The 18815-nt window shown below is 35.5% G+C and overlaps 1 protein-coding gene across 13 annotated transcripts in view; it reads left to right on the forward strand.

The window, feature by feature from the left end:
* The window catches only part of MEF2A (myocyte enhancer factor 2A), a 174135-nt gene that overhangs the window by 112850 nt on the left and 42470 nt on the right, over window positions 1-18815 (forward strand). For 9 of the 13 annotated variants that reach the window (XM_030764025.2, XM_089906888.1, XM_089906889.1 and 6 more), the window contains 2 exons: window positions 15707-15844; window positions 18005-18224. In XM_030764025.2, the coding sequence (XP_030619885.1) occupies window positions 15707-15844; window positions 18005-18224 (358 nt within the window). Of the gene's footprint in view, window positions 1-15509; window positions 15642-15706; window positions 15845-18004; window positions 18225-18815 lie in introns of all 13 variants that reach the window. The other 4 variants (XM_030764026.2, XM_022598912.3, XM_022598911.3 and 1 more) reach the window with 2 other exon arrangements.

Raw genomic sequence — 18815 nt, forward strand, 5'->3', positions numbered from 1 at the left:
AGTCTGTTCATATTTTCTATTTCTTCCTGTTTCAGTCTTGGAAGGTTGTGCTTTTCTAAGAATTTGTCCATTTCTTCCAGGTTCTCCATTTTATTGGCGTATAGTTGCTTGTAGTAATCTCTCATGATCTTTTGTATTTCTACAGTGTCAGTTCTCCGTTTTCATTTCTATTTCTATTGATTTGCGTCTTCTCCCTTTTTTTCTTGATGAGTCTGGCTAATGGTTTATCAATTTTGTTTATCTTCCCAAATAACCAGCTTTTAGTTTTATTGATCTTTGCTATCATTTCCTTTATTTATTTTTCATTTATTTCTGATCTGATCTTTAGGATTTCTTTCCTTCTCTAACTTTGGGGGGTTTTTTGTTCTTCTTTCTCTAATTGCTTTAGGTGTAAGGTTAGGTTGTTTATTTGAGCTTTTTCTTGTTTCTTGAGGTAGCATTGTATTGCTGTAAACTTCCCTCTTAGAACCGCTTTCGCTGCATCCCATAGGTTCATCTTGTTTTCATCGTCATTTGTTTGTAGGTATTTTTTGATTTCCTCTTTGATTTCTTAAGTGATCTCTTTGTTATTTAGTAGCATATTGTTTAGCCTCCATGTGTTTTTATTTTTTACATTTTTTTCCTGTAATTGATATCTAGTCTCATAGCGTTGTGGTCGGAAAAGATGCTTGATACGGTTTCAATTTTCTTAAATTTACCGAGGCTTGATTTGTGACCCACAATATGATCTATGCTGGAGAATGTTCCATGAGCACTTGTGAAGAAATTGTATTCTGTTGTTTTTGGATGGAATGTCCTGTAAATGTCAGTTAAGTCCATCCTGTCTAATGTGTTATTTAAAACTTGTGTTTCCTTATTTATTTTCTGTTTGGTTGATCTGTCCATTGGTGAAAGTCGGGTGTTAAAGTCCCCTAGTATTATTGTTTTAGTGTCGATTTTCCCTTTTATGGCTGTTAGCATTTGCCTTCTGTATTGAGGTGCTCCTATGTTGGGTGCATAAATATTTACAATTGTTATATCTTCTTCTTGGATTGATCCCTTGATCTTTATGTAGTGTCCTTCTTTGTCTCTTGTAATAGTCTTTATTTTAAAGTCTGTTTTGTTTGATATGAGAATTGCTACTCCAGCTTTCTTTTGATTTCCATTTGCATGGAATTTCTTTTTCCGTCCCCTCACTTTCAGTCTCTGTGTGTCCCTAGGTCTGAAGTGGGTCTCTTGTAGACAGCATTTATATGGGTCTTGTTTTTGTATCCATTCAGCCAGTCTGTCTTTTGGTTGGAGCATTTAATACATTTACATTTAAGGTAATTATCCATATATATGTTCCTATTACCATTTTCTTAATTGTTTTGGGTTTGTTATTGTAGGGCTTTTCCTTCTCTTGCGTTTCCTGCCTGGAGAAATTCCTTTAACATTTGTTGTAAAGGTGGTTTGATGGTACTGAATTCTCTTAACTTTTTGCTCGTCTGTAAAGGTTTTAATTTCTCCATCGAATCTGAAAGAGATGCTTGCTAGGTAGAGTAATCTTGGTTTTAGGTTTTTCCCTTTCATCACTTTAAGTATATCATGCCACTGCCTTCTGGCTGCAGAGTTTCTGCTAAAGATCAGCTGTTTACCTTATGGGAATTCCCTTGTATGTTATTTGTTGCTTTTCCCTTGCTGGTTTTAATATATTTTCTTTGTATTTAATTTTTGATAGTTTGATTAATATACGTCTTGGCGTGTTTGTCCTTGGATTTATCCTGATGGGATTCTCTGCCCTTCCTGGACTTGATTTACTATTTCCTTTCCCATGTTAGGGAAGTGTTCAACTATAATCTCTTCAAATATTTTCTCAGACCCTTTCTTTTTCTCTTGTTCTTCTGGGATTCCTATAATTCGAATGTTGGTGCGTTTAATGTGGTCCCAGAGGTCTCAGACTGTCCTCAATTCTTTTCATTCTTTTTTCTTTATTCTGCTGTGCAGCAGTTACTTCCATTATTTTATCTTCCAGGTCACTTATCCGTTCTTCTGCCTCAGATATTCTGCTATTGATTCCTTCTAGAGAATTTTTTAATTTCATTTTTTGTGTTGTTCATCATTGTTTGTGTGCTCTTCAGTTCTTCTGGGTCCTTGTTAAATGTTTCTTGTATTTCCTTCATTCTTTTGCCAAGAGATTGGATCATCTTTACTGTCATTATTCTGAATTCTTTTTCACGTAGACTCCCTGTTTGCTCTTCATTTGTTTGGTCTGGTGGGTTTTTACCTTGCTCCTTCATGTGCAACATATTTCTCTGTCTTCTCTCTTTGTTTAACTTACTGTGTTTGGGGTCTCCTTTTCACAGGCTGCAGGTTCGTAGTTCCCATTGTTTTTGATGTCTGCCTCTAGTGGTGAGGTTGGTTCAGTGGCTTGTGAAGGCTTCCTGGTGGAGGGGACTGGTGTCTGTGTTCTGGTGGGTGGGGCTGGATCTTGTCTTTCTGGTGAGCAGGGCTGCATCCGGTGGTGTGTTTCAGGGTGTCTGTGAACTCAGTATGATTTTAGGCAGCTTCTCTGCTAATGGGTAGGGTTGTGTTCTTGTTTTGCTAGTTGTTTGGCATGGGGCGCCCAGTACTGGATCTTGCTTGCCATTGGGTGGAGTTGGGTCTTAGTGTTGAGACGGAGATCTCTGGGAGAGCTCTCAGCGATTGATATTATGTGGGGCTGGGAGGTGTCTGGTGGTCCAGTGTCCTGGATTTGGCTCTCCCACCTTAGAGGTTCAGGGCTGACACTCAGCCAGAGCACTAGGACCCTGTTAGCTACGTGGCTCAGAAGAAAAGGAAGAAGAAAAAGGAAGAAGAAAGTAAAATTTTAAAAAAATATAGAAAAAATAATAAAATTTTTAAAAATAAATAAATTTTAAGACATTAAAAAAAGAGAGCAACTAAACCAATAAGCAAATCCACCAATGATAACAAGCGCTAAAAACTAAACTATGATAAACATAAAAATCAGAAACAAATCAGCCGCAGACCGCAAACCTCAAGTCTACAGTTGCTCCCAAGTCCACCGCCTCAAATTTGGGAACGTTCATTGTCTATTCAGGTGTTCCACAGATGTAGGCTTCATCAAGTTGATTGTGGGGATTTAATTCGCTGCTCCTGAGGCTGCTCGGAGAAATTTCCCTTTCTCCTCTTTGTTTGCACAGCTACTGGGGTTCAGCTTTGGTTTTGGCCCTGTGTCTGCATGTAGGTTGCCCTCAGGCATCTGTTCCCCGCCCAGACAGGAGGGGTTAAAACAGCGGCTGATTAGGCTTCTCTTGCTCTTTCAGGCAGGGGAGAGGGAGGGGTACAGTAGTTGTAATTGGAATGCGGGGCAATCCTGCAGCAGTAGAAGCCGATGTGCCATTGCAACAGCCTGAGGCGTGCCATGTATTCTCCGAGGGAAGTTGTCCCTGGATCTCGGGACCCTGGCAGTGGCGGGCTGTGCAGGCTCTCAGGGGGTGGGGGTGGCAGTGGCAGCAGCGTTAGCGTTCCATGCCCGTCTCTGTGGTCCAAGCTGATAGCTGCAGCTCGCGTCAGTCTCTGGAGCTCACTTAGGTGGTGCTCTGCCTTTTCTGGGCACACGGGGAAGGAATCTTCTCTCCTCGCACATCCTGAAACAATGGTCTCTTGCCTCTTCAGCAGGTCCAGACATTTTCCCTGACTCCCTCCTGGCTAGTTGTGGCTCAGTAGCCCCCTTCAGGCAGTCTTCACACAGCCAACCCCAGTCCACTCCCTGGGGTCTGACCTCTGAAGCCCGAGCCTCAGCTCCCAGCCCCCACCCGCCCCAGCAGGTGAGCAGACACGCATCTCAGGCTGGTGAGTGCTGGTCGGCACAGATCCTTTGTGCGGGAATCTCTCCACTTTGCCCTCTGTACCCCTGTTGCTGTGCTCTCTTCCGTGGCTCCTAAGCTTCCCCCCTGCCCACCCCCTGTCTTCACCAGTGAAGGGGCTTCCTAGTGTGTGGAAACATTTCCTCCTTCACAGCTCCCTCCCAGAGGTGCAGGTCTTGTCCCTATTCTTTTGTCTCTGCTTTTCCTTTTTTCTTTTGCCCTACCCAGGTACGTGGGGATTTTTTTGCCCTTTGGGAAGTCTGAGGTCTTCTGCCAGCATTCTGGCAGTAGGTGTTCTGTAGGAGTTGTTCCACATGTAGATGTACTTTTAATATATTTGTGGGGAGGAAGGTATCTCCACATCTTACTGCTCTCTTGTCTGTTGATTCTCATGACTGTTTTATCAGTGAATATCAGAACCTAGTAGAGTGCTGTCAGTAATATTTGTTGGATTAAAGGGGAAAAAAAGGATAAAAGTAAATGAAGTCATTTTTACAGTTTAAGTACACACACACACACACACACACACACACACACACACAGATAGTGAAGAACCAAGAGCCAGGGCTTTGAAGATATACTTTCCTGATATCACAGTACTCCAAGAGCCAACTCTGTCAAAGTGTTCATTTATATGTGGAGTTCTGCAACAGAGTTACATTATCCCTGTGGGTAAAATGAGACTGTTGGGCTGTCTAGTATCTAGCTCCCGGAAGAGAAGGGCCCCAAAACTGTTTGTTTTGGGTGGTGTTGGGGAGAAATATCATTACCATTTGCTGACACCTTTGCCATCAAACTTGGGTATATACTGGGTAAGACCTTAAAATTCAAAGAAATCATAGCTTGAACATCACACACTTCTAACTGAGATAGATATGGATAAGGTCATAGAAGAACTGGGGAAAGAGTCTGAAAGCAGTGCCTACAACCACGTGCACAAGAAGTGTGCTCTCTTTCCAGTAGTTGAAGTGGTTCCTGATCGCAGTCCTCTATGCAGTCTCCCTTTTGTTTGTTGACTGATTAATGCAGTCTGAACTAACACAGTGTAGTGGAAAGACCACTAGACTGGACATCAGAAGACTTTTATTCTAGTCCCAGTACTGCCACTTAATAGCTGTGTGATGTGGTGGGGTTGGGGGGTGAGAACTTGGGTCTCTCCTAAATTTAATCTTCTCCTCTATAAAGGTAGGAGGTGAACTAGATGATCACAAAGGTAACATTTAGTTTTCTATTCAACAGCTATTTTAATATAATTTTTTGAGCACATATAATCTCAGGATTCCATTGTGCCTCAAAATTTTGACTCAGTGGACAAATTTTGAGAAAAATATAGTTTAACAAAATGGAATCAGGAAAGATATAGAAAATCTGAGTAGTCTTATTATCAAGTTTACCACAGAGAAACTCCAAATCCAGATGGCTTTGTTAAGAAGTACTAGCAGAATTTTAAAGAAGAAATGACGCCAATATTTCACAAACTCTTCCAGAGAATAGAAAAAGAGGGAGCTCTCTTTATATGAAGCTAGTCTAATCTTGATAGCAAAACAACAAGGAGAGTTCTAAAAAGAAGAATCAGAAGTCAGTCTCACTGAATGTAAGTGCAAAACTCCTAAACATAATATTAGTTGACTTTTTTTTGAGTTCACAAATTTTTTTTATTAGAGACATTTTTTTCACATTAAGTCATTTTCTCCGTTGCTTGGGCACACATCTAGACTATCAGCCTGCCTTGCATTGGAGTGGTCTTGTGACTGAGTTGGCCAATGGAATGTTAATAGAAGTGATTCATGCTACTTCCAGGCCTGATCTGTAAAATACCTTCCACGTGATCATCATACTCTCTCTTCTCTGTTTGTCAGCCAGCTGCAGAGAATCCAGATGGGAACTCTTGAGATCTCATGTGGAACCAAAAGATAAATGACTGGGCTCTGAATAGTTTCACCTAAGGCTCTCTGAGATAAGAAACATCCTCATTAGCCTTTGTGTGAATAAGAAACTTTCATTGTGTTAGGCCACAGAGACATGTGTTTGTTAAAGCATCTGACATCACTTATGCTAACTAATACAGAAATTAAATCCAGCAATATATAAAAGTCATACACATTATGACTAAGTTGGATTTATCCCAGGAATGCAGGGTTGACTTAACAGAGTATCCTAATATCATGGACTGGAAGTCTCAATATTGTATATGTCAGTGCTACATGAATAATCCATATAGAGTCAAGTAATGCCTGTGAAAATTCCAAGGAATTTTTTTAATCATTCAAAAACTGATTCTGAAATATATAGGGAAATTCAAGGGGAAAAGACACTCTGAAGAACAGTAAGATGAGAAGCTTTGCATTACAATATATTGGGACTAATTTTATAGCTACAGTAATGAAGATACTGTGGCATTGGCATGAATGCCAAACATATCAATGAAGTAATATCTCAGAAACCATGCACATATATAGATAATTGTGGTATCACAAATCAAACGGGGAAAGAACAAACTCTTGAAGCAGGGTTGCTGGGACAGTTGGTTACAGATACATGGGAAAACTGTGAAAGTGAACCTACGTCATATCTTACACAAAATCTACCTCCAGGAAGATTATACACCTAAATGTGAAAGGCAAAATTATAACACTTTTAGAATATAATATAGGAGAATATCTTCATGATTTTCAGGTAGGGAAGGATTTCTTATACGAGACATAAACATTACTACCGTAAAGGATAACTGTAAAGGGACAAAAGTATAAATTTGGTTTTATTAAAGTTAAGAACCTGTTTTCATCCAAAGACAAGTGTTAAACATGCCACACAATAGGGAAGGATTTTTACAATACATAAAATTAACAAAGAATTTATGTTGATTACAAATAAAAGAATGACTCTAAAGTAATAAGAAAAAGACAACTCAATAGAAAAATTGGCAAAGTACTAGAACACTTGGCACTTCACAAAAGAGAAAATCTGAATGGCCAATAGTTATGAAATGTGCTTCATTTGCTTGGTAATCAAGGGAATGCAAGTTAAATCCTCTTTGCAGGTAGAAATATACATTGATACAACTACTTTAAAAAAGAGTTTTGCATTATTTAGTTACAAACTTACGATTCTGCTCCTAAGAATGTACCCTAGAGAAATGTGTGCAGATACGCAGTAGACTATGCAGAAATGTGCATTTTGACATTTTCATGATAGCCAAAATATTGAAGCAACTCCAATGTCTATCTAATAGAATGGATAAAGTTTTTTCCCATATAATACAATATTTAATAAAAATGTATAAACTGTAACTATATGCAATCCTATGGATGTAATAAAGTATAATGAAGGAGGCCAGACAAAATAATATATTGCATATATTACATTCACATGATATTTAAAAATAAGCAAAGCTAAATTATAGTTTTAGGGATATGTATATGGTAAACCTATAGAGAAAGTACAGATAGTTGACATCACAGATTTAAGATGGTATTACCTATAGAGGAGAGAGGGGAGGGTTATGTGATTGAGGGAGATATATAGGGTCTGGTTTATTTTTTGACCTGATTAGAATTACTATTGTTCACTTTATAATTGTTGAATTTTATATAAATTTTGATGCACCTTTCTTTATGTATGTCCAGTTTTAAAAATTAAATGTTTTTGTGTGTTTTTAAAGTGTCTAGGAAGAATAAGAAGTATCTTTCAAAATTGGAAATTTATTAAAAATGGGGAAAAGGAGAACTTTTCATTAAAAAAAGTTCTAAAGTCCAGTTTAAGTTCCTTGGAACTCAAGACATATTATTCCTTTATTTTACAAGCACTCATTTATTCCTTATAAGCTAGAGCTGACAGATTATCCATTCAGCCGGTGTTTATGGAGCTGCTTAGCTGCTTCACAGAAATGAGATAGGTGGGTGGTGATATTGTAGATTGGTTCAGTTGATGAGGTCATCGTGCATTTTAAAACTATGCGTATATACCTTTTGAGTACTTTTAATTCCCTAGTTTCACTTCTAAGTGCTATGATTATTATTAGTATGGAATGGAATTTGACAATTGTCATTATAAAATTGAGCATATGTTAAAGTATATTTCAGTTCTTGATTGATGTTAAAAATGCAGTCTGACAGGGGCCCTGGTAAACACTCAGGCAGTATAGACTCCTGAATCCAAAATTCAGTATCATATCTCAAGATTCCAGAAAATGCCAGTCCTCTGGGATTTTTATCAGTTCTTATTTCAGATTCCACGTGATGTAAATATTTATTTAAACATATTTACAATGAAAAATATCCTGAATACTAGATTTCTTCACTCTGTAAACAAACACCAGAGTATAGTGTATGTATATGTATTAGTGCATATATATTTATTGATATATATATATACACACACACACACGTGTGTGTATATGTAATTTCCATGGGGAATAAATGTGTCTGAAATTTTAAATGTTATTTTTTGCTGATGACAGAATATAAGCTGAAAGAAATCTATTTAAAATTAGCTGCCTCTGCCTAATTTATAATCCATATTGAAATATGTTTTTTTAAGTTTATTGTGTAAAAAAAAAAAAAAAAACCTGGCTATACTTAGAAAAAAAGTCTAAACAGCATTGTTCTTGCCTTCTCAAGTTTCTTTTCCCTATCTCCTTTCTACTTTTCCCTTACTCTTTCTATCTCCAGTTTCACCAACAGATTTAGTAATGTAGACTAGAAAATGAGAGGCAAATGTTCAGGGCCTGCCAAGCAGTGTTTTTATATATACCCAGAATTCCAGAATTCTAAAAGTGTTTCCTTGAACTTGAAAGATAAGGTTGCTAAAACTTTATAAGTAGAACAGTAGAACACATGACTTTAAAGATCGTTGTTTGAGTCAGTTTTCTCCAGGTTAGGGATCTTTTCTGAATGCTAGGTTGTGGAGGCATTAGCCAGACTTGTTTGGGGACTTAGATGATTTAGACAGATAAGGAGACTTAACTCATGACTCAAAGAATTGTGACAGTTTTTTTTTTTTTAATCAAGGTTCTTTGATTATAAGGAATAGAAATTCAGTTAAAGTAGCTCAAACCAAAGGGGGACTTATTGAAAGAATATAGGCAGATTGCACCCAAGACAGGAAGCAATACCTGCCTCCTTAAGGCTGGAAATCAGGAACTCCATCTCAAGATCTACATGATCCCTCATCTCTGCCACCATGGCTAGTTTGCAAGAGACTCTCCTGAAGGCACAACTGATGGTCTTCATGTAAAAATTGATGTTCTGGGTTCTTATCCAATTACCCATTTTTGTAACCAGAACATAATTCCCAAATTTAAAAAAGCTTCAATTATGATACTGTCTTACTGATACTTTCTCAGTAGGAGAGGAGATTTGGTGAGCTGTGGACACTTATCTCAGTGCTAACATAATTTTTTTTTTTTTTAAACTGGGTTGATCCTCTATAGATGACATGGAGTTTCCCTTAATTAAGAAAAGTTAAGCTTTTGGTTTTTAGATTTCCAGGTTTATACTTCAGCCTTCTGTGTTCAAAATAAGATCCAGAATCAGAATCTTTGGCTCTTAGTTGATTATAGCTAACTGTACATTCAAAATAAGAAGTCTTCTTGCACTACCAATTCTAATCTTTCCTATCCAAAAACCCACTGGAGAATATCCCAGCAGCTTTCAGAGTATAGGCTATTGTAAGTTAAACTTATATATGAAATTATACATATGAAATGGTATTTTTGTAGTTCAGAAGCAGTCAACTATCAAGGATTTCTGTGGATCAACCTAGTTCAAACTAATGTTTCTGGATTGCCTTATTATTTAAGTATATTATAACAAATCCATAATTTTATGTTTTAGAAGACACCTGAAATAACATCAGAGATCATCCTGATCTCTCCTTTTATGTTTTTTTTTATTGTGCAAGTATTAATAAATACGTATTTCATGTGTGTGTAGCACCTTGTTTGTCTAGACTCTGAAAATGTAAAGCAATCTAGACTTCAGTCTTTGATTTGAAAGTTCATAGATTAGTTGAAGAATACAGAAAATATACAGAAGATAAGTAAATACAATGTTGCCTGTATTACACGAATGCTCTATAGAGTAAGTGCTCTTAAAATTTCAGCCTAGGAAGCAGCAGGGGAAGAAAGTTTCATGGAAAGATGGAGTTCAAACTAGGCCATAGTGAGCTATAAAATAGTCATACAAATAAGAGAGAAGACAGGGTTTCAAACAAGTGGGGTGACATCAGTGAAGGGATTTTTGTGCCTGTTAGGACAATAATTTTGACCACTTTGTCTGGGTCAGGTTTCAGGAAGCATAAAAATGGGGAAGGAAAAAAAAAAGTAAGAGCTAGGCTGTTAGGTGACTTGCAGTTAGGCTAAGGAACTTTGATTTTGTACTCTACATCTGTTATTTCAGGAGGGATGTAAGATGTATAAAACTACTAGGGTTCAGGGAGAAAATAATGGAAATTATATTTCATCCTAAGATATGGCATGTTAATATTTGAAAAGATTGACTCATTCATGCATATAATTTTTTCATTGTATGCATATATTGGGGGCTGTGCGTGAAATATGTTTACAGATGGGGTGGATAATCTAGAAAGTTTAGAGGCTACTGCTTTTAGATCACAGAGAGCCATCAGAGATCTAAAACAAAGGTGACAAGTACAAAGTATTGAGGAGAACTGAATCTGTAACAATTTAAGGGACAAATCAGAAGAGAAAAGAGAAGGAGGATATATAGTCAGTGGAAATGGAAATAATAATCTACAAAATTTGGAATTCCATGTTAATGTGGGGAGAGAACAAAGAGTGAACAGCAAGATTGCTTGCTGTGTTGACTAGAATAGCTAAGTCCAAAAAGGGCATCTATTTAATAAAAGATAATGAGTTCCATCTTGGTTAAACTGAAATAGAGATATTAGCCAAATATCCAAATGGAAATGTACAGTAGTCAGTTGGGACTGTAGGTCTTCAAAGTTTCAGATTAGATTTGGAAGAAGGTATAAAATCATTACTCTCATTCAACTATAAAGTGAACATGTGTCAAATATTTTAATTAATTAACGAGTGAACCAGTAAGATGTCACAGCCAGTTCAAAGAAGAACTCAGAATACCACACATCAGTAAAGAATGCTGAAATGAATTTTTTGGGTTGGCCAAAAAGTTCATTCAGGTTTTTCTGTAAGATGTTATGGAAAAACCCGAACGAACTTTTTGGCCAACCCAATACATGGGGAAGCAAAAATTGGTCAGTATCCACAATGTGATAATCAGTGACATTCCACAGAAAACAATTTCTATGAACAGGAATTATTTGCAGTTACTGTGAGTTTTCTGATACTTTTAAACTGATATCCATCTCTACAGAATTGTAAAATAACCTAGTCAAAGAATAAAGATGGATGTAACCTAAACGGAAGTTCTAGCCAGGATACCCACTAAATTTCAGTTTTTTAATGTTTTTCCTTAAGTTGGTATAGAAATCTTAAATTTAAGAGCCTTTCTACCTATGAGGTCTTTAATCAGTAGGTAGAAGTCTTTAAGTTACTCTTCATTTGGGTAAAACTGATTTAATTAATACCAAAACCAAAAAGAAAACATCCTCTTACTTGTAAGTTTAATTTGGGTGTATCCAGCTCAGAAAGTTTAGATGTCATGTAGGGATCCCTTCTCCCTGGAAATGCTTACAGGCAAAACATTACCTACTCTTTTCCCCAACAGCTTGAATTTTACTTTGGAACTCGTTAGCTTCAGATGGAGAGGAACCCTGTTTCAAGAGATTGTGGGGTTTGCAGTTTTAGATGGTTACACTCTTAATACTGTGATATGAATAATATTTCATTTATGAATTGTCACAAAAATTAAGGATTATTGTCTTTCTTGAAGAGAATTGAAAGGTCATAATCCTTCTCTGATCATATTTCCTTAATTTTTGATACCATAATAAATTAGTACAGATTATTAATCAGACAATTAAATATTTTCAAAAATTTTAAATAACAAACAGCACATTGCTTTTTTTTTAAAAAACCTATATACAATCCAATACTAAGTTCTAACAAGAGCAGATTCTTTTCCCCTGAGTTTGGATCTGCTATGAATCACGAGTCAAGGGTGGTTTCACTCTTACAACTGTTAAACAATTTTTTTTCAGAAAAGGTAAAATCATGATTCTTAGGCAGCTATAAAATGAACATGAGTCAATACTTTTAACTCATTAATTACTCAGGGAACAAGAATAAAATGTTGCAACTGGTTAAAGGTAAATCCAAAGATTAGAGAAATGCATAAGCCCATCAAGAAGACAAAATGAATTTTCTTCATAGGTGCAAAATTGACATCTTCCACAGTGAGGAAAGAGGTCAGTTGAAACCTCCTTCAGACAGAATCTATTTGCGTGTCTATAGACACTAATTATTTGCATTACTATCAGCTTTCTACAAATAAACTTCTATCTACAGAGTTGTAAAATAGCTTGAAGACAGGCACAAACCACAAAGAATCAGATAACCTGGGAGGATGTGTCCTAACATATGCATTGTTTTAGATTAAAGACACTTAGCAATTATTTTTTGATCCATTTAAAATTTTTTCACAATTTGTCTCTATGTAACTAATGTTGAAGGTAAATGTTAGCTAAGGGCATTCATTATTTAAAACCTACATAAAATTTCCCAAAATCACAAAAAGAAAGGCTATTAAAATCCTAATAGTTTAACTTTGTTGTGACAAGTAGAAATGTTTGTCTTTTTAAAGGTGTTTAACTGACCCTCCAAAAATAAAATTTCTGTTTTCTATAGAAATGGACTACTGAAAATTGTAGGTATACTAATTTTATGATTTCATGTAAGTAATCTTGCTAGTTAGAATCTTTAAACATGTTTAGAACACTGATTTGAAGGACACAGAACAGGTTGTATCAAGTCAGCTTAAACTGATCAATAATTTAATTGTTCATCACCACTGGTCCCTTTAGCAATTCATAATCTGTGTTTCAGAATACAGTTATTTAAGAAAAGCAACTGGGATACATCAACTTAAATGGTATATGCCCCTGAAATATGAAATTATTTTGGCACTATGGAGTTTCCCCCTTAAGTTTGCCATAATGGCACTGAAAAACTGTCAATCACATGTACAAGAATAAAGTACTTTTAAAGTCCTGTTTACTTAAGCGTGGAACATTATAATCATCATTAATAGCTATAGAGAGTGCACAGTGCTAATACTCTTGAATATTTTCCCACTTAAAAGCAGATTCCTCCTTAGTGGTGACCTTTCAGACTGTTTTCTTCATTGAGCAAGTGTTTTTATTGTGGCTATCTTGAAGCACGTAAGAAAACTGAAGCTAGCCTGTTTCTTATATGCCTCGCCTGGCCTTGTTAATAGATACAGCATTCCACTTGTTAGTACCAGTGATACAGGAGAAACTTTTATTATTATGCTATGTGGTAAGATAAAGAAGACAGAAAAAGTCTTTTTATGGTAGTTGGGTCCTCAAAACAACTCTTCATATTCTTGTGATAAGAAGACACAAGTTGGATATCCAACAGAGGTACATTAGCTTGTTATCTGCAGAGCTGATACAGCCTCTTAAATTCTCTCACAATGACAGGAACCCCCTCTAAAGTGAAGACTTGCAGAGCTGGAGATACCAGAGCACTATTCTTCCTCTTGGGTACAAGTAGAGTTAACCCTACTGTTGTAGGATAAAACTTTTGTGTAATTACTAAACAAAGGCCATATTCTTTTTCTTCTGTAATTTAAAAATGTTCAGAGACCATACTTGGTGATTGCTATTAGTGGAAGAGCAAGGCTGTGAATTACTTAGTCTTAAGATATATGAATATGAGGGGAAAATATCCAGAGATTTCAGGCTAGAATAAATCAACTTCATGATAAAATCTGTGTGTAGGCGACTACTATATTTGTTCTGTTTCTAGAACTGTGTTGGTTATAAGAGTTCACTGTGTTCCAGTATTCTGAGTGTTAACATCTTCATTGCTGATAGCAAGTTGCAGAGCTTTGGCAAGCAGAACTTGCTACTACGAATGGGGGAGGATACGTGTCCACCTTTTAGTTCTAAACAACAGGACCTTTTATGGCTAAGTACACATAAAAGTTCATGTGATTACTTAGACCCATAGAACTTAGAGCCATGGGGCTGATATTGGGGAAATAGGTGTAGTGTTTGCTGTATGCTCATGTTTAGTGATTGTGTTGTGGTGGGAGTTTCAGGCATTGTGTATGGGATTCCTAGTGCATGCCAAGCAATTTGAGAAGCTAACACAGCTATACCACTGATTTCTTATGATCCTTTAAGCATGCAAAAAAAAAAAAATCGAGTAAAGTGAAATTTTAAAATAGACTTCAGAGAAATTAAGAAAAAATTCTCAAATCTTAATGTATTGTGTGTTTATGTTCTTTCAAGAAAAAAAAGAGTAAAATAGCGTTCATAATTATTGTAAATCATGTTTTAAAGGATACCAAGATCTATTATTATGAATTAATTTAAAATATACCTTAAATCTAATATAAATAATCATTTACAAATGCACTCATCTAGTACTAATCTATTGTTCAAATATTTCTTAACCTAAGTAGGTAGGCTTACTTGGAGAATTTTAACTTCCTAAAACTCCTGTGTGGTTGGCTGGAAAATCAGCAAGTCTCAAAGCTATCTAAGTTGTTGAACCCCAAAATTCTACTTTAAAATAAGACCCATCAGGATTTTTAAAAACTTAGTCTGTAAGTGAATTAATATTCTATAGATTATCAAGCCCTTGGTTTTAAGTGTATTCTTTTAAATACTAAACAAGTCATTTTGTGACGATTTTAATTAAAAAAATTAAAACTCAGAAAACCAACCAATTTGTACCCCAAAGTAAGAAGAAAGGAAAAGAGTCAATATGGTCCAGGGGATACTCTGATAACACTCAAGAAAATTCTCCAGAAAGTCAATTCAGTGGACTAAATCAATCCATGAAGGCACTCTGGAGAAAGAGCTAGCAAAGTGTGGAAAAGACCATGCTGAATTAGTTTTTTTTACAAAATTTAAAGATATGTGAAGTCACTAACGATACGTACATTCTACGTAGGAAAGGGTCATTACTGTCATATGTAAATAAGTATTCGAGTTTTTATACTTCAGAGTTATGTAGTAAAATCACAGTATTTAAGAACAAATTAGGAATGAAATTATTGGGATATTGAGCCTATTCTTTCTGTTGAATGGGATAAACTCTCAGGCAGAAAGGAATGTCAGTAGATGAAGTTGCTGAAATGTTCATTTTATAAAGGTAACTTTATATATATATATCATCTTGATATATTTGTATTTCGGGGTCTCACACTCATTGATCCTATCAGATATGTTGATCAGGCTGTAATCAGATTTGGATTGTAACTGTCAGAGCAGTGAGTAATTTAGTATTCTCTAGGAAGTTTGGAAAGGAAGAATCCAAATATATAAATATTCATTTTCTCTTAATGTATAATGGGAACATAATTTTGCTTATCTCTAAGGTTTACTTTATTTGAAGACTTAGAGTGCATTGTGATCATTTAAAACCATTTCAGTGGCTCTTGTATTACCCAGTTCATTCAGTCTGTGCTCTCATAATAGATTTTACAGAAAAAACTCATGGCAAGTTAGTATCATTTGTGTGTGAATTTTCCAATTGTATTTCAGACTTTAAGAAAGAAAGGCCTTAATGGTTGTGAGAGCCCTGATGCTGACGATTACTTTGAGCACAGTCCACTCTCGGAGGACAGATTCAGCAAACTAAATGAAGATAGTGATTTTATTTTCAAACGAGGCCCTGTAAGTACTTTTATTTTACCTCTACTTTTTATTTGTTGATCCTTTTTGTTAACTTCATTATTTAGGCTCTGAACAAGAAGGAACACAGAGGGTGCGACAGCCCAGACCCTGATACTTCCTATGTGCTAACTCCACATACAGAAGAAAAATATAAAAAAATTAATGAGGAATTTGATAATATGATGCGGAATCATAAAATCGCAGTGAGTACTAAAGTATGGTTTGTGATCTTATCTTGTGCATGAAGAGATAGACAACACATCTTGTTTATTTTCGTAGCGGGTGATGACAGCAGTAAGTAGAAGGGGGAAAAGTATTTTATTAATTTCTTTTGGTTTTATAGAACTTCAAAATAAAATTGCATAAATCTTACAATGGTACATCTTCGATCTTGAGTGTCTTAAACATAGAAGTGAAGAGCAAACATCCTAATACAAGCTCTGCTACTTACTGTCCCCATGTCTTTGGATAGGGCATCCTATCCTAAACATCCTGGATTCCAATTTCATCATCTGTAAAGTGAGTGAGTTGGCTCACATAGTTTTTTAAGGTCCCTTCCAGGTTTAAATTTCCATGATTTTAAATACAGGGTGCATATGAGACTTCCCTCTCCCTCCGATAACTTTTAAAATATTACATGTACTTAAGTAGACCTTGAGACTATAAAATGTAAAATGGCTGGATTTATTATAAAATGTGGTGTTTCAAAATTATCTTTAATTATTTTATACAGTTGCTGTAATAGTAGCTTACTATTTGGCTCTTTGTTAATGTCCCCAAACAATTTGGTGACAGTACCTCCAAATTCCTATTCTTTTCTTAACACTGTAGGTATTGAGGAAGAGAGCCTTGGCTCGATTTTAATTTAAGGAAGCAGTGTTCTTAAACTGGTTACAAAACAAATAGTTGGTTTAAAGTTTTTCCATGCTCACACATTTAACCGTAGTGAAACAGTACTTCTTTGAGTTCATACTCCTTTGATAGTTCTTCAGAGAGTTCTCATTGAAGCACCATTGGCAAGAGCTGCTTAAGGCAGTTATTCTGGATACATATCCAGAATACTACATATGTGTTGTAGGCTTTGTGGAACAAATTGGTTCCAATGCTAATATTTCTTTCATTACCAGAGTTAATTCTTTTAAAACTGTGCCCTAAAGTATGCATCATGGATTATTTCTTCAAAGTAGTCCTATGCTATAAGAAGAAGCCCATGGAAAACAGATTTAAGGAGGTATTTTTTGTGCTAATACCATTCTTAAGGAACAAAACAACTGAAAAAAATCCCTTTTGAACTCATATGGATGTTGGTGACCTTGCAGTTAATGTTAAGCTGCAAAAACATCGTTCAAGTAAAAATTGCTTTACCTTTGAAAGCATTTTATCATGTATCCATTGTTTTATACTTTTTAATGAGTTATTTTCTACCTGAAATAAACTATTGAATAAAGTACAGAATTATTTACATTCTTTCAACTTTGAATTAGCAGTGTTACCTTACTTTGCAAATCACTGTTTTAAAATGTAGGGAGAGGAAAGTTTTCTATTTTCTCTCACTTTAAATTATAAAGAGGATTGTTATTTATCATGATTAACAAGTATTAGTGGTCTGTGGAGGAAATGCAAGAGGAAAATAGAAAATATTATTTTTAAGGAACTATGGAATATTTTGGAGGGAAATAAGATAACAATATTTGTAATTTAATCTTTATACAGTTTAAAGATAACTTGCCAGTAGTTAATTTTGTTTAGTTTTTTTTTTACATTTTTATTATACTCATTGCATTGTGTTATATATATAAAACGTGATTTTTTTTTTTTTTTTTTTTTTTTTTTTTTAGTTTTGTCCATTAAGAATGTTAGTGAATTAAATCAGACCAGGGCAAACTTGATGTATGAAGTTTATAATATATGTACATACTTTTCCCCTTTTGTTATATTTGGAATCTCCCAATAGAAATGTAATGTTACTAAACTGATTTGCATTTAAGTGCTAATTTATGCTTTCTTGGTAGCAATGATGTATTTTATAATGTGTAAATGACAACACAACTTTAATATCAGGTTCTGATCTTTCATTTTCATCTCTGAATATTTGAAATACATAATATATACATTATACTAGTATATATGTATTAATATATAAAAAATGGAAATTGAAAATGTTCATGTTAAACATTCTCATGTCCAAATATAATTGTAAAGAAAATAGCTTAAACCTGCAAATTGATTTAGTAAGAACCTATCCCCATCCTCTGCTTTTAGTAACTAGTGTTACCTTATCAAATTAAAGTTCGTAAGTTATCAAATTTAATATAGATGAAAATGAAACTAACAGTTTTCTCTTCCTTTTTCTTTATTTACAGCCCGGTTTGCCACCTCAAAACTTCTCAATGTCTGTCACAGTCCCTGTGACCAGCCCTAGTGCTTTGTCCTACACTAACCCAGGGAGTTCACTTGTGTCCCCATCTTTGGCAGCCAGCTCAACATTAGCAGATTCAAACATGCTCTCTCCACCTCAAGCCACATTACATAGAAATGTATCCCCTGGAGCCCCTCAGAGACCACCAAGTACTGGCAGTGCAGGTATGTCCTGATATTTATTCTTCCGATTCTTTAAAAGAAAGAAAAATCTTATTGCTAACATAAACAGTTTCTTATTCTGCTACTCTTAATTTTATTGCTTTGATGAGCAAAGAATCACTACTACATAGTTGCCTCCATTTTAAAGTATTATTTTGAAAATCTGTGGTTCTAGCCTTGTACTAGGCTTTGTGGAACAAATAAAGCTTTCCTTATCCTGGGAAAGCTTTCCTTATCATGGGAAAGCCATACTAGACAGGCAGAAAATTTATTTAGGATATCATGGGCAAAGATTTAAAATTGAGTGTGAGCCATTCGTGTTAAAAATGTGGAGAGATGACTCACCTGATTGGAGTTAGAGCGTTTTCTCCATCTCCCCCTGTCTGATTTGTTAATTAATTCAGCAGAAATTTTCGATGCATTTACTGCATCACTGTGTGTAATGCAGTGTCTCCTCTCCCATTATTCCTAGATTTTATAGCATTCCATTAGCACTCTCCCCATTCTTATCAATATGCACCATTTGGTATTGATACACAAGAAGGCAGACATGTCCAGAGCTTGATAGGCGAGTGACTGTATATTTGACTACGT

The sequence above is a fragment of the Delphinapterus leucas genome, chromosome 2 (assembly GCF_059928025.1).
Source record: "Delphinapterus leucas isolate spDelLeu-1000000601 "Yukka" chromosome 2, BTC_Dleu_Yukka2, whole genome shotgun sequence".
NCBI lineage: Eukaryota > Metazoa > Chordata > Mammalia > Artiodactyla > Monodontidae > Delphinapterus > Delphinapterus leucas.